The 14,453-nt window shown below is 42.9% G+C and overlaps 1 protein-coding gene across 1 annotated transcript in view; it reads right to left on the bottom strand.

Annotated features, from left to right (window-relative positions):
* The window catches only part of LOC128299102 (uncharacterized), an 84,601-nt gene that overhangs the window by 11,625 nt on the left and 58,523 nt on the right, over positions 1-14,453 (bottom strand). Inside the window, exon 4 of the mRNA XM_053034964.1 lies at positions 10,394-10,444. Within this exon, the coding sequence (XP_052890924.1) occupies positions 10,394-10,444 (51 nt within the window). The remainder of the gene's footprint in view (positions 1-10,393; positions 10,445-14,453) is intronic.

Genomic DNA, 14,453 nt, shown 5'->3' with positions numbered 1-14,453 from the left:
TCCCTTTCAGTGGTTTTGGCGTTGTCCTTGGAGGTGACTGCTTCCTCATCGGCTTAAAGTGGCACAAACAATTATCCACAAGACAACAAAAACAAAAGATGGACTACGAAGGGATATGGGAACAATGGAAATTAAGGATAGGAATCAAAGGATAAGTCCGTTATCTCGCGCAAAGCAGTAAATGAGCCTCATAAACTTGAGGTCCCTACACCCCAAAATGTCGCGTATTGGAGTACCCGGGAGCCTTCCGATTATCCCGGCCGCATCCAACAAGGAAGGTCTGGCGGTTTCAAACTCCACGCAGGACCACAGAAGGTGGTCCACATCGTGAAATCCTACACCGCAGCCACATACCTTTGACGTTGCCAGATTAATACGCTGTAGATGTCCATCCAAAGCGAAATGATTCGACATGAGTCGGGACATCATTCGAATGAAAGCACGATCTACAGGGAGCCCACCAAACCAAGGCCGCAGGGACACTTGCGGAGAGATCGAGAAAAGGAAACGCCCTAATTCGTCCGCTTCCCACATGCTCTGCCATCTTGACAGGAAAAGTTGCTGTGGCGAACGGAGGAATTCTTGGGTTGAGATAGGCCTGTCGTAAAAAACGCCTTCTGTGGCGCCTGTTTTGGCCAGTGAGTCAGCTTTCTCGTTACCAGGTATTCCCGAATGAGAAGGGACCCAAATTAGCGATATTCTAAACGCCTTGTTAAACATTGAGCCGAGCAGCTCAACAATTTTAGCTACAAGATGGACTTGGCTCTTAACAGCCCTCGGAGTTTTCAGTGCTTCAATAGCACTAAGGCTATCTGTAAATATGAAGTACTGATTCGGGGGACTCGCTGCTATTAACAATAGTGCGTAAAAATATGAGAGTAACTCTTGTGTACGAAATTGTTTACTTTGTATGCTTGGTAGCAATATATCGTGCAATAAATATAACAAAGCAAAATTTTAAAATTGCACCACAAACCGTTTCATTGTAATGACATTCATTCCTAATAAATTAATAGACAATCAACAAATTTCAATCATACGTTTCGATACATACTCTAACAAAATGCACATTCGCATAGCCACAGTCGGGAGCGTACTGCGAAAGTGCAATTGATTCCTCATCAAACAACATCCATCATAGCAGCCCGCTGTGAATCTCGCTGGCAGATCGATTAGCTGGGCGGCGAAGGTTAATGGGCGAATAAATTCATCAGCCGTCAATTTCGAGGGTTGTCCACAATCCACGGGAGGCCCGTTATCGTGGTGGAATTCGTAACAGCAAATGCAATCTTGCCCGCGAGCACTACCGGGGAATGTGTTCACGCTGTGGAAGATTTATTGAGTAATAAATATCCACCGAACGGTGCAACGGTACACGCGCGTAATGGAGAGCGCAAGAAATAGAATACAAAAAAAAACAACAAACACACATACACACTCATTGAGTTTGCGGTTTGGTAAATAATAATATAAAACCCAAATGATTCACCGAAGGCAGGCCGGAATGTGATGTAAAATGCAATTTCCATGTAGCACCGAACACCGAACGATGGAGACGCCTGGTACAACAATTCAAATCGTCAATCATTTGACGCTCGGGGGCGATGTAAAGTGCATTATGCACTCCGGTACCGGTTTTTGCTGAACGATCGCGCTGTAAATCTTTTTCTCGCAACACGTTTCGTAACAATGACAGTTTAATTTCACTGTAAAAAACAGATAATAAAAAACCAGTTTGCATGTTTCATTTGCTCATCAGAGAGCCATAAAAACCAATCATTGTGTTGGGCGCTTTCAATGATTCTCTAATGGCCATTAACTGCATTTTTATATGTTGAAACTAGCAAATAAAAATTCATATACATACAGCAGAAATTTTGAATTAACAGATAGTTCTAAGATTGAATTCACTGCAATTGTCTCAAGAATACTTTGCAAAGTTGAATTTTAAAAAGATTTGTATTTGGGATTGAGTTGTATTTGGAATTGATTTGCAAGTTAGAACTTTTTCATTTAATATCACGTTTAATTCTAATTTAACTTTAAAAATTTGATTTACAATTTGAATTTAATTTACAATTCCAAAGTTTTCCACTAAACATGATCTATTTAAAAGCAAGTTCGCTAAAAAAAACTCTTTAAAAACAAGTTTTTAAGACACACGCATTTAAATGGCACATTTTTACATTTACAGAAGTTCTCCGCATTATATCTCCCCTCAAGTATAGAAGTGTTGAATAATCTGGTAAATAAACACAAGATCAACTATTCTCCAAAGGGATTATCAAAATTGTATCAGTTAACACAGCGAGATTATGTGCATTTTGTAATGATAATTAACACGTGCTGTAAAAGAGGTGCGCCACTTTTCGATCGACCCTTGGCCAGATAAAGGTTACCTCATAAAACATCACCTCAACTAGTGGCGCAACATTTTGCTGGCGCAAGTTTAGTGACCAGAAGTCACCCATTTATCACGCACGAGAGTCGCGAGTGTGAAAATGAAAAGTAAACAAACACGAACCAACGCGGTCCACCCCGGGTCCGGGTGGAAAGCGGCGAGTAAAGTGTCCGCTGGAACGGAAAATGAAGATGGAAAATGAGGCTGGCGTTGATTGCGACGTACCCCGCCGAACCAGCAGTGTGTGGACTGGAGCACAAGGGTTGGGAGAAAGCAGCAAGATAATTACTGTTGAAATATACCCACTTATGATGATAATCCACCATGATGGTCGCCAGTGGGAGTCATTTCATGGCGTTCGCACAAAAAGATCCTTCGCGTTTGCACTCGTCGATGTTACCGATCCGAACCGTCCGTTAGGCCCCCGGCCGAAGGGTAAGGTTTGCACTTGTACGCCGGGTGGGTGGCCCAGCGGGCAGGATTGATGCTATGCGCGAAGGTGATAAATTTGTCGCATGTTTAACATTCACACCGGCCAGACGCAACGTGGGGGGCACAACGTAGAGTAGCCCCTCGCCTCGTTTCGAAGGGTTTTATTTTTGGCCACTGCGGGACATCTATTTTTGCGCCAGAAACGTGCACGGCGACAAATATCGTCATCAGCCCGCTTTCGGTCTGTCATCGTAGGCCCACCCTGCCACGCTGTTCAGCAAACACCCCCTTCAGGCAGCGCAACATCATAACAGCAAACGTTGCACAGAATGCGGTCGCCACTATGTATCAACACGAAACCAAAACCACGGTGGCAATGGGCGGTGATTTCCCGCTCACGATCAACAGCCGGCTTTTTATCTCGGTGGATTTTCTCCTTTGTTTGCTGCGGTGCGAGGGTAGGAGCAGGATATTTCTTGTTTCGCCGAAACCAAAACTTTGCTCCACCACTGCGACGTGAAGTCCGACTACGGCGTGGGAAAATAAAAAAAAAAGCATTAACAATCATCCCACTTTCATAACCATCAACCAGTTTTGCGGGTGTACGATTGTTTTTGATCCATTAATTCTGTCGCACGTCTGACAGCGACAGATGTTGTGGTGCTTGGTTTGGCTCGTATTTTGAGCTGCTGGTACAGATGTATAGGTTTATATGCTGAAAACAGGTGAAACCTTGTAGTAGATTTATTTTGTACTAATTTATTACAATGCACAACGTCGCTGTGCAGTGTGCTGGGTATATTTTACTGAATGTTAGATTTCATGCGTGATTCTTTACGAGTTATCCACGGGTTTTCATCATTAAACCATGTTTCCGGTTTTTAGGGTTCTCTTAAAAAAGCAGTTCTTAATTTGTATCCGATTATTTAAATTATCTAGAGAGAATCATTTACAATTCGGTGTTGGAACATATCGAGAACCCTCTTGTGATGTTAAATCTAGATCATCGCATCCTATATTATTAAGAGATGATACACAATTAAGTCCCAAAAACTAGCTTAGAATACTTTGCTAATATGAAAATAAAAATAATGTTCCGTTCCCAGACAACCAACCAACCAGACAACTTAGTTACCACAAATTTACCCTATTTGACTAAAGTATTGTCAAAGGACTCTGTTGGACCAAAACTCCCTTATTTGACTATTTGATTCTCAAGTAAATGGACAGCAATCTTTTGGTTCAACAAATTATCACACATCACCAATCTCATTTCCCGTTGGTATTTCAGTGTCATTAAATTGATTGTTCGCTAAATTCAGGAAAAGATTCCCACAAACCAAAACTCCAAAACATTTGTATGATACAAATTGAAAACAGGTCGGACATAGCTTCCTAGAGTTTAGTATTAAGGTCTCTTGCCTAGAAATGATCTGGGCTCTAGTCCATACTCCTGCTGACTGCTAACTGAAATTGCCATATCAAGAAAGTTCCCTTAGACAATGTTCGCATTCAGTTTATATTCCTATTTTTAAAATAATTGAGAAACGCTTAACCTTGCAAGCCAACGTAATCCTCTTATAGCTTTTCTTCAAGTTTATTTAAGCCCGCTTCAAATTTCCCTAAATGCACGACGACCATAAACAAAAATCTTCTGTTCACCAAAATAAAATTTCATTCCTGATTTTCAAATCACTTTCCTGCCCCATAGACGAATGTCTGCAGCGTAGCACGTCGCCGAAATTGAAATTTTTCCAATCTAGTTCTAATATTCATACAAATTTGTTTATTCATGACCTTCACGATGGTCGTTTAGCCCGTCTATCTTACCGCACCTCTATCCTCGATGCAAATTATATCTAAGACCATTCGCGAACAAAAAAACGTACCAACAATAGCTTCCAATCAGGCCTAGCGCGAGCAGTACGTGTAACATACGCGAAATGGCTTCATTTTATTTTCACCGGAAACAAACGACACTTGCACGATCGTACACGAAAACGTTCGGGACAATTTCCCCGAACGAAACTGATTGCTTGGGAATGGGAAATTCCGTGCACTCTATTGACAAAACGTAATGCTACAATTCATGCATCGTGGAAAATTGCTCAATTGTTTGAAAATGTGCTACCGTTTGTGAAAACGTTTTGGTGAGATCCAATTGGAAAAGAATCTATTAAAAGTGCTGGGAAAACAATTGATTGTTATGGGCACTGCCAAAACTGTCAAAAACCTTTGACTGTTTTCCACTTGTGTTCCATTATGCCGATCATATTCACATTTATGGATAATTATTGTCCGTTATTTCCAGTCATTGCTTCATTTTCTTTACATTCTAGTCCTTTTTCCATCGTGTGAGTAGACAGGTCAATTAAAATAAATATTAATTAATGAATGGTTTGTACCGCAAGGTAAAGAGGTGACCACAATAATGATTGTACATGGTTCCAGCATAAAAATCTCCGAAAAAATTCCCATGATTAACCATTCAAGAGCACAACGCTTTCCACGCTCGGTAGCAATATTTTATGCAGAAACAATCACTGCCAACCATCATGGACGCATCACCGGCAGATGGCTTTTGCCCGGTGCATTCGAAAGCTTATTAATTTAACTTTCCACTCTACGGAACGCTACGGCTGCCATCCAGCTCACCATTCGTCCCGTCGGTCAGCCACACAAACCGTTGCTGCAACGCTTCCCCAACACGAGCCGGTAAAATAATTACATCGTCCCCATTATTCATAATGGAATTTTAGATTTTCACTCACATTTTCCGTCCTCCATTGTCATCAACAATCGCGCCACGCGAATGTAAGTGCAAAAAGGGAGAGAACGCTCTCAACCCTACCGTGGACAGAAAATCAAGGACTTTGAGCCAGTCTTTCCGAATGTTCTGCTGCTGCTGCGCACGGGCTGCGTGAGGGGGATTGTGCAAGTGGTCGAAAGGATTGCATGCAGTTTATGTTGCTTTACGAGGCACCAAAAAAAAAATAGTAAAAGTGTGATGCGACAGTTACGAGCTTAATTTCTCCATGCGGTGCAGTCGTAAAATAAATAACAGCTCCAACAGTACCATCACGAAGCGAAACCGCACGTAAATTAAATAAACCGACTTGCAGACGGTGGTTGAAATGTGAACCATGGCTTAATATTTCACAATGTGCAGACGTTGTTTTATCCTCAGAAAGAAGCGAACTCTTCGGGCTCCTGAAGTGGCAGCAATCTTTAATGCCACGACGAACAACGAGCTTTTTCTATCGTGCTAAAGATGACACCTTATTTTCATTTCTCATTTCTTCTCACATCTCTCTCTCTCTCGCCGCAGCCACTTCTCTCAGATCTTTAATGTGAGAATGTCCTGAGGCGAGGCAGTGGTTGAAAGATGTGGAAAACTGTGAGCCACCGCTGGTACGGATGGTTGCGGTTATCACGAGACTGCAGAGGAAGAACAAAAAAACCACCACAGACGTTGCTGCATGCAAGTGCTACTACAGAGTATGTTGGTGAGCGATGAAATAGGAATTAATTTATGACTTTAGCCCTCTCATAAGTAAGTGGCTTCTGGTGGTGGTGGTTGCGGAAAAGGAAAGGAGGAGCCCTTGACTAGCTGACAGGAACTGATTAGAAACTTTTCGAACGAGGTTCAATCGGCATGAATGCATCCGATCTGTTCGTTTAACTTACACTGAATCAGTTGTGTCAGAAACTAACACATACAACTTTGTTATGTTGTCCACCGGTACAATGCTGAATCGATGTTATTATTTTGTCGTTATAACAAATGTAATAAAATATATTGTCATTTTACATGTATAAATAGAGAAACAAAATAATACTTTTATTGATAAGTTTACCTGCTATCTTGTTACGCTTTGAAACATAACTTAAATACCATTTTCACGTAACGCTTACTTATCGAAAAATACATCATGCTTCTTCACGCGGTACACCAATCAGTTCGATCAAGAATTACTCCAGAAACCTTATTAGTTCCAACCTCACATCCTTTGCAATGAACTATTACTTTCTTGTGGTTGTGGTTATGGTGTCCATCTTATTCTCTGTCCGCTTCCTTCTCCACAAGTCCTCATCCGTCCGTAAAACTTTCAGTGGTTCACTTTTCTTTAGCCTACAACAGGGCGGCAAAAGGGCAACCATTGCATTAGGGTAAATTACTTAATTCGATCATTTCGATCGGGATGGTTGAGACCGTTGGAGGTAAAGTTCCATCCATGGCAGCGAACAGATAAGAAACCGGCAAAAAGGGCACTGTGCAATATTCGGGTTGCCTCTCGGTGTCCACCATTTTTCTCCACCACTTTGTGGTTGCGTATCCTTCCGTTGATCTTCTCGCATATGAAAGATGAATACCCGGCTGGGCTTCGGGAAGACATCCTCAACGGATGCAGTTTCTCTGCTGTGTATGGCTTTTTTGCCTCTTGCAAAAGTTTCCGGCTCTTTGCCGATACTCGATTGAAACCATTCGGACGGGAACTCGAATAAGTTCATCCATTAGTCATTTCCTTTTAATGGGAAGGCTTAGAAACCTTTGCCGTCGCCGTTGCTTTTATCAGTTATTTATGAACCATTCTCAAGTCCATTTCACAAGCAAAAGAGTTGGTTGGTGCAGAATTCGTTTTTTTTTCGATCAGTTTTGTCTCTCCACTATGTTCTGTTGATAATGAAAAATTCTTCAATTGTTCACCAAGCTCCGCAATACCCTTCATTACAGTATCAGTAAGCTTTTGCAAAGATTATTTTTTCGCGTATAACCTTATTGATTCTACTTTTCTTTACTTCGAGGCAAAAAATTTACGTTAAGTAAAAGAACAAAAATAGGTTTATGGCGCATCTCAGCTAAAATAATATTTGAAAAAGTGTTGGAAATAACACAATAATTACCTATTTTAGAAGAACCAACGCTCACGAAATAGAAACAATGTACAAAAGTTCTAGCGACCTTGAAGTCACAGCAGAGCGCAACATAATGGCTGCTATTATTAAGCTGATAATAAAAGTCAAACATCAAATGATGCTTTCATGAAACCGAAATCAATCCAAAAACACATAAGTCTAAATGCAATCCATTCCACTCATTGAAATTAATGAAACTCATTACAGCCAGCCAAGTTCTTTCGTCTGCCCCGGTTTAAGCGTACCAGCACAGAGGGCACAACGGAAAAGCTTTTGTTCGGCGAGTAAATCATTATAAAACACGCGCTCGCATTTAAACGCTCAATCGCATTCGCAATCAACTTGGGATTTGTGGGACGCGTTCCGCCCCACCGCCGGCAAGCTCCCGGGGGGTAAGGATTAGCTGCGTGCTCAATGCGTGTGAAATAATGCTTTAAAATTACACTTTAAAACCACACATTACACGGGTAGTTAAACCGTATCGTGCTCTGCAGCGCGCCTTACATTACATTTGCCGTAAGCTCGGTTGTGCAGTTGTGGCGTTTTCCGGAACATCTAATTACCTCAACGCGTGCTATAGGAGTACCGGGCCACCTTGATGGTACGGTTTTCTCTGTTTCCGGTACGAGTGTAAAACGGAACGACGGAAGGATTTAATAAATGAGTGTTAAATCTAACATCAAACGAAACGAATACAGAAAAGGAAGCTTTTTTTGAATCGGAAATCATCACCAAGAATGGCAAGGAGGTGACGGATTCGGTAGGTCGTTATAAATACAGGAATCTTTATTAATGGAATGTAATTTTCAAACATTCTAATTAAAATAACTAGAAACTTATGTGGCTGATAACAAAAAAAAAACAACAATAAAATGCCTCGGCAGTAAATATGATCAAGTAAGTGTTATCCAAATTAAAATCAAGCCAAATATTCTCAGAGCTTTTAAGGACCTTTTGAGATAAGTAATTAAGGATCATTCTAGATTTTGCAGCCTAAAACTGTTATCGTTCAATTTTTCTTAAACCCTTTGGAAAAGTTTTCAATGCGGCAAAGCTTGCACAAAATTTTAATTGTAAGATAGATTCTATATCTACTTCCACATGTTACAATCCAACTTGAAATAAATCCAGAAATGGTTACGATCTCATTTTAATTCAAAATCGCAGTAAGATCGATTGCTTGATGTCTCTAGATAAAAAATACGATTGTTATACACTTATCTTTCTTAAAAGTAATTGTTCTTGTACTTATTGTTGATTTAAGAAGTATTCGCTTCAGGATGATTTAAAGCATATTGTATTAATCACCTTCGCCGCTGGGTGTTGTCAAATGTGTGCAATTAATAAATGTTTAAAAAGTCCTTCACACCATTACCAACCATACCAACAAACATTAGATGTGATTACTGCGAATGTCTCATGTGCTTGCACCTTTCTTCTAAACGCTTGAATGTCACGGTACGTGTCTGGACACGCACAGCGGTACGACATTCTAGTCCCGGTCGCACGGCGTACCTGCGCTGCCGTGACGGCACACGAGCTTCTTGTTAAAATGTTTCCTCACCCGTAACTGTGCAAACATTGGAACACTTCGAGTCAATTTGTGCTGGCGCCGGTCCGGAACTTCGGCGATGAGCTTAGTTATTTTTCATTTTCTCTATAGAAAATTTGTAACACAGCAATCTAACGCGTCGCACACCGTTTTCTTTAACACCCCCGAGATGACCGGGCCCCGACAGGTAAGAGAAAGAGAAAAAAAGGACAAAAGACGCTGCCGGAATGAATGCCACCTTCACGGGTGTGGTGGTTCTAGAACAAGGTCTAATCTGCTTTACGTCCGTTATCTGCAATATGCCTCTCGAGACATTTATTCAGCATCCTATTCAAACCCATGGCCAGACTTCTCGTGCGGGCGTTGTTACACGTTCAATAAGCCGAACGCAGAAAAGCGAGAAGGGTCTGCCGAAGTGTCCCACAAGTGTTCCGATATGGGATTGTGTCACGTAAGCCCCCGGCGCTACTGCCGCTGCAGATGATGAGCGTTCGTCGCCCGTAAGAAACCGAACTCCCGCTTCCACAGCCCGGTGGGAGATTCATGTTTGGCCTCGCCTTGAAGCTTTTCCATTTTCATCCAGCACGACGAAAGATGGCAACAGCGACAGGGCTGTGGTGTGAATACGGGGCTACAAAAACGCAACGATGGAAAGCACAGAATATTATCAACATATGACGGGTGAGCCCCGGGATCGGTTCGGATCGCATGCTGGGCTTTGTTCTTTTAGTGCGACCCAAGGCGCGCGTGATGTCGGACAACAAAGCATACCAGTGGGTGTATTCGCCCGCGTTGCTGAAGGATGTATCAAATTTCCGGCCGGCAAACGCCACCGACGCACCGACCGGTGACGCTTATTACATCCTGCTGCGTACGGTGCGCGCACCAGGCGAGTGACCACTTCAAGCGAGAATGAGAATCCTTAAAGAGGACAGCCGGCCCAAACCGGCAAGATGCCGCCGAGTGCCATTTGTCATTGTCAGGTTGGTGAAGTCGTACGGTTGATGAGGATCAGTGAAGTGGAGTATTGACACACCCAAGTAGGGAAGAGACACACAGAGAGAGAGCGAGAGAAAGGTGTAAAAACTCACCTCTTCGATGATTTGTCGATGGGCCAGTTGGTGCAGAAGTTTGTCCAAACGCTGAAAGAGACAAACGAAATAAAATGATCATAAAAGATGAGTGTTCTGTTCACTTTTACCCTACGTTGTGTTTTATTATCTTTTAACAATGAACAGTCTTCGTGTTGGCTCGAAAGCCAGGACTTCCTCGAAGGGCTCGAAGGTCAGGTCTTCCTCGTTGGGCTAGAAGCCAAGGTCTTCCTCGATGGGCTCGAAGGCCAGGTCTTCCTCGATGGGCCTAAAGCCAGGCCTTTTCGATAGGCCTAAAGACACGGTCTTCCTCGATGGGCTCGAAGGCCAGGTCTTCCTCGATGGGCCTAAAGCCGGATGATGAGGCTGTGAGAGCCGTCGTGCTGAGGCTGCGAGAGCCAACGTGGTGAGGCTGCGAGAGCCAACGTGTTGAAGCTACGAGAGCTAACGTGGTGAGGCTGCGAGAGCCGACGTGTTGAGGCTGCGAGAGCCGAACGTAGTGAGGCTGCGAGAGCCAACGTGGTGAGGCTGCGAGAGCCGACGTGTTGAGGCTGCGAGAGCCGACTTGGTGAGGCTGCGAGAGCCGACTTGTTGAAGCTGCGAGAGCTAACGTGGTGAGTTTGCGAGAGCGGATGGAACTGTCCTTAGTCCTTGCGCGTTCACTAATAACTGATTAAAACCAGCGCAGGATCCCCTTTTATACCCTGTTTTTCGGGTGCGAACGGATCACTCTCGGGAAGCATCTTACGCTCTGGTAGCAAAATGTTGTGCTTGCTACAGTAAGCTGTGCGCTAGGCGGAATTTCTTGGAAATTTGGTTTCTGATACAACATACCGGCCGCCTTGAAATACCTAGTTTTCAACTAATTATCCTTAGCGCACTCCAATGAGCAAATCTTTGATACTGCCCTTTTTATGACACCAGTTGGTGTGCGTAGCGTTGCCACGCGGTTGACTTCATCCGCTCCTGGATGTAGTTCCAAGATTCGAGCCAATGGCCATTGCACAGCGGGTAAATGCTCATCTTTGATGATAACTACATCTCCTACATTCAAACGCTGTTCATCTCGTTTAGCGCGGTGGTTAATGTTGAGCGTTTTCAAGTATTCTTGTTTCCATCGTTGCCAAAGAGATTGTGAATATCGCTGGAGAAGTTGGTATCTACTTAATCGATTAATAGGAATTTCAGTTAACTGATGTTCAGGCAACACTCGCAAATTACCCTGCGTTAAGAAATGCGCTGGCGTCAAACATGTCAAGTCGTTTGGATCCTCTGATAAAGGTAGTAATGGTCGCGAGTTTAGGCAGCCTTCTATTTTTATCAACACGGTGTTCAACTCTTCTGAAGTTAATAACGCTGTGCCTAGTTGACGAACAAGCTGAGTTTTTACTGCTTTGACAGCGGCTTCCCACAAACCACCGAAGTTAGGTGCACGCGGTGGTATAAGATGCCATTGAATACCTTCGTTGGACAAGTGTGATGCAATCTGCTGAGAAGGCTGGTCTTGATGCAGCATCTGATATATGACGTTTAACTCATTTCTAGCCCCGATGAAATTAGTTCCATTATCCGAATAGATGTGTAATGGTTTTCCTCTTCGATACACAAATCTGTCAAGCGCCATTAGGAAGGTAGGAGTGCTTAAGTCATGCGCCAATTCGAAGTGAACCGCCTTTGTGCTGAAACATACGAACACACAGACATAACATTTTCGAGCCGCTGCTTTTCGATGAGGTGGTTTAAGCAAGAATGGACCACAGTAATCCAGTCCTGTACTAGTGAAAGCACTGGAAGGTGTAACACGTCCAATCGGAAGCTGTCCTTCTGGTTGAAGAATGGGTTGCGGATTTGCTCTAGAGCAACGGTAACAGCTCCGTATGGCACTCCGTATAGCTCGTTTACCGTTGAGTGGCCAATACTCATCTCGAACAACAGCCAATGTTCCAGATACGCCCAGATGCATGGATTTGCGATGTGTGTGTGCTAGAAGCATTCGTGTGAAGGGATGAAAACCAGGAATGACGATTTGATGTTGAATATCGTATGACGCTCCAGATTGTCGCAAACGTCCGCCAACTCGAATCAATCCGTTTTCGTCAATAAATGGACTGAGTAGTTTTAACTTTGAGGAACGAGGGATTAAAATACCCTTTTTTAAGCATTTGAGTTCGTCAGGAAAGATTTCAGTTTGAACGAGCTTAACTAACACCATTTTTGCCTTACGCAATTCACTGACGGATAAAGATTTACTTGTCAGCTTGCTTTGAGGATTGCGAGAATTGTTCATGAACCTTAAACAGAACCCAATAACTCGTACTAACGTTGAAAACGATGAGAAACGTTGAAATATCTCATTAGGTTCTTTGGCTTGTGACGCCAATGTTATGACGCAGGCTTTCCTTTCATCTTCGACTTGCTTGGTAGCAGAAAAAACATTCTGAGGCCAACATGACGTTGGTTCCTTTAACCAAAAGGGACCGTTTTTCCAGAGGTCGCTTTCAACGAGTTCGTTTGCAGACATACCACGAGATACAAGATCAGCTGGGTTGTCCTTACCAGCTACATGTTGCCATCTTGCGTCTTGTGTTAGCTCTTGTATTTCAGCGACTCGATTTGCCACAAAGGTTTTCCATGTTCTCGGTGGCGACTGTAGCCACTGAAGTGTCACAGTAGAATCAGACCAAAAAACACTTCTATTAATCGGCATTAACAATGCCTTTTTGGCTTTATCAAACAATCGAGCAGCAAGCAGCGCAGCACATAATTCCAACCGAGGAATTGTAAGAGGCTTTAGGGGTGATACTCTGGATTTTGACACTAGTAGACTTACCGCTGTTTTGCCATTGATGTCTTCTGTTCTGATGTATAGACATGCTCCATACGCCGCCTCGGATGCATCGGCGAAGCAATGTAAATCTACTTGTTGGTACTGCGCGATAAATGCAAATCTTGGAATGGTTAACTTCAGTATACTTGGCAATTGATCGCAAAATGCAATCCATAACTTTTGTAAGTGATCGGGAATTTGCTCATCCCAATCCGACGTTGATACCCAAAGAGCTTGCATTAAAATCTTTGCTTTAACGATGACTGGAGCTATGAACCCTAAAGGATCGTATAGTTTAGCAATTGCAGATAATATGTTTCGTTTCGTGTAGGGTTCAGCCTTAATGGTTGCAGAAACGTTGAAACCGAAAACATCAGCCTGTGGTTCCCAACGAATTCCAAGTGTGTTGATGCTCTCATCTTCGTCGAAAACCTTTGCAGATTTTGTTCCCAACAACTCTGTAGGAAGATCATCCAAAACAGGAAGCGAGTTCGAGCACCATTTCCGGAATTTGAATCCACCTTTACGAAGAAGTACATTTAGTTCATCGCGTAATTGAATGGCTCCTTCAATATCATCAGCTCCTGCTATCAAATCATCGACGTATAGCTGCCGTTTGATGGCATTGGCAGCTAGTGGGAAGGCTTCACCTTCGTCTTCTGCGAGCTTTAGGAGTGTTCTTGTGGCGAGATAAGAAGATGGTGCCAAGCCGTACGTAACTGTGTCAAGCTGATAGCTTTGAATGGGTTGGTCAGTTTTGAAACGCCATAAAATTTGCTGTAATGGTTTATCGTCAGGATGTACTGATACCTGACGGTACATTTTTTCGATGTCTGCTATTAAAGCAATCGGAAATTTACGAAAGCGTATTACCAAACTCAACAAATCGTCCTGTACTACCGGACCAACCAATAATGCATCGTTGAGAGACTTGCCAGTAGTAGTAACTGCCGAACCATCGAATACAACTCGTAACTTTGTAGTAGTGGAAGCTTCTTTGATGACCGGATGATGTGGAAGATAATACGTTGTTGTCGAATCAGGCTTTTCATTTGTAACTAAACTCATATGGCCAAGTGAAATATATTCTTCCATAAAGCTGTTGTATTGAATTCTTAGCTGTTCATTCCCTTGGAGTTTACGTTCTAATGAAGCAAATCGTCGTAGCGCTGCTGTCTTCGAGTGCCCAATCATCTGCTGATATTCGGGATGCTTTGGTAGCTTTACAATATA

This window comes from Anopheles moucheti, chromosome 2 (assembly GCF_943734755.1).
Source record: "Anopheles moucheti chromosome 2, idAnoMoucSN_F20_07, whole genome shotgun sequence".
Lineage (NCBI taxonomy): Eukaryota > Metazoa > Arthropoda > Insecta > Diptera > Culicidae > Anopheles > Anopheles moucheti.
This window is presented reverse-complemented; position numbering and strand designations above follow the sequence as displayed.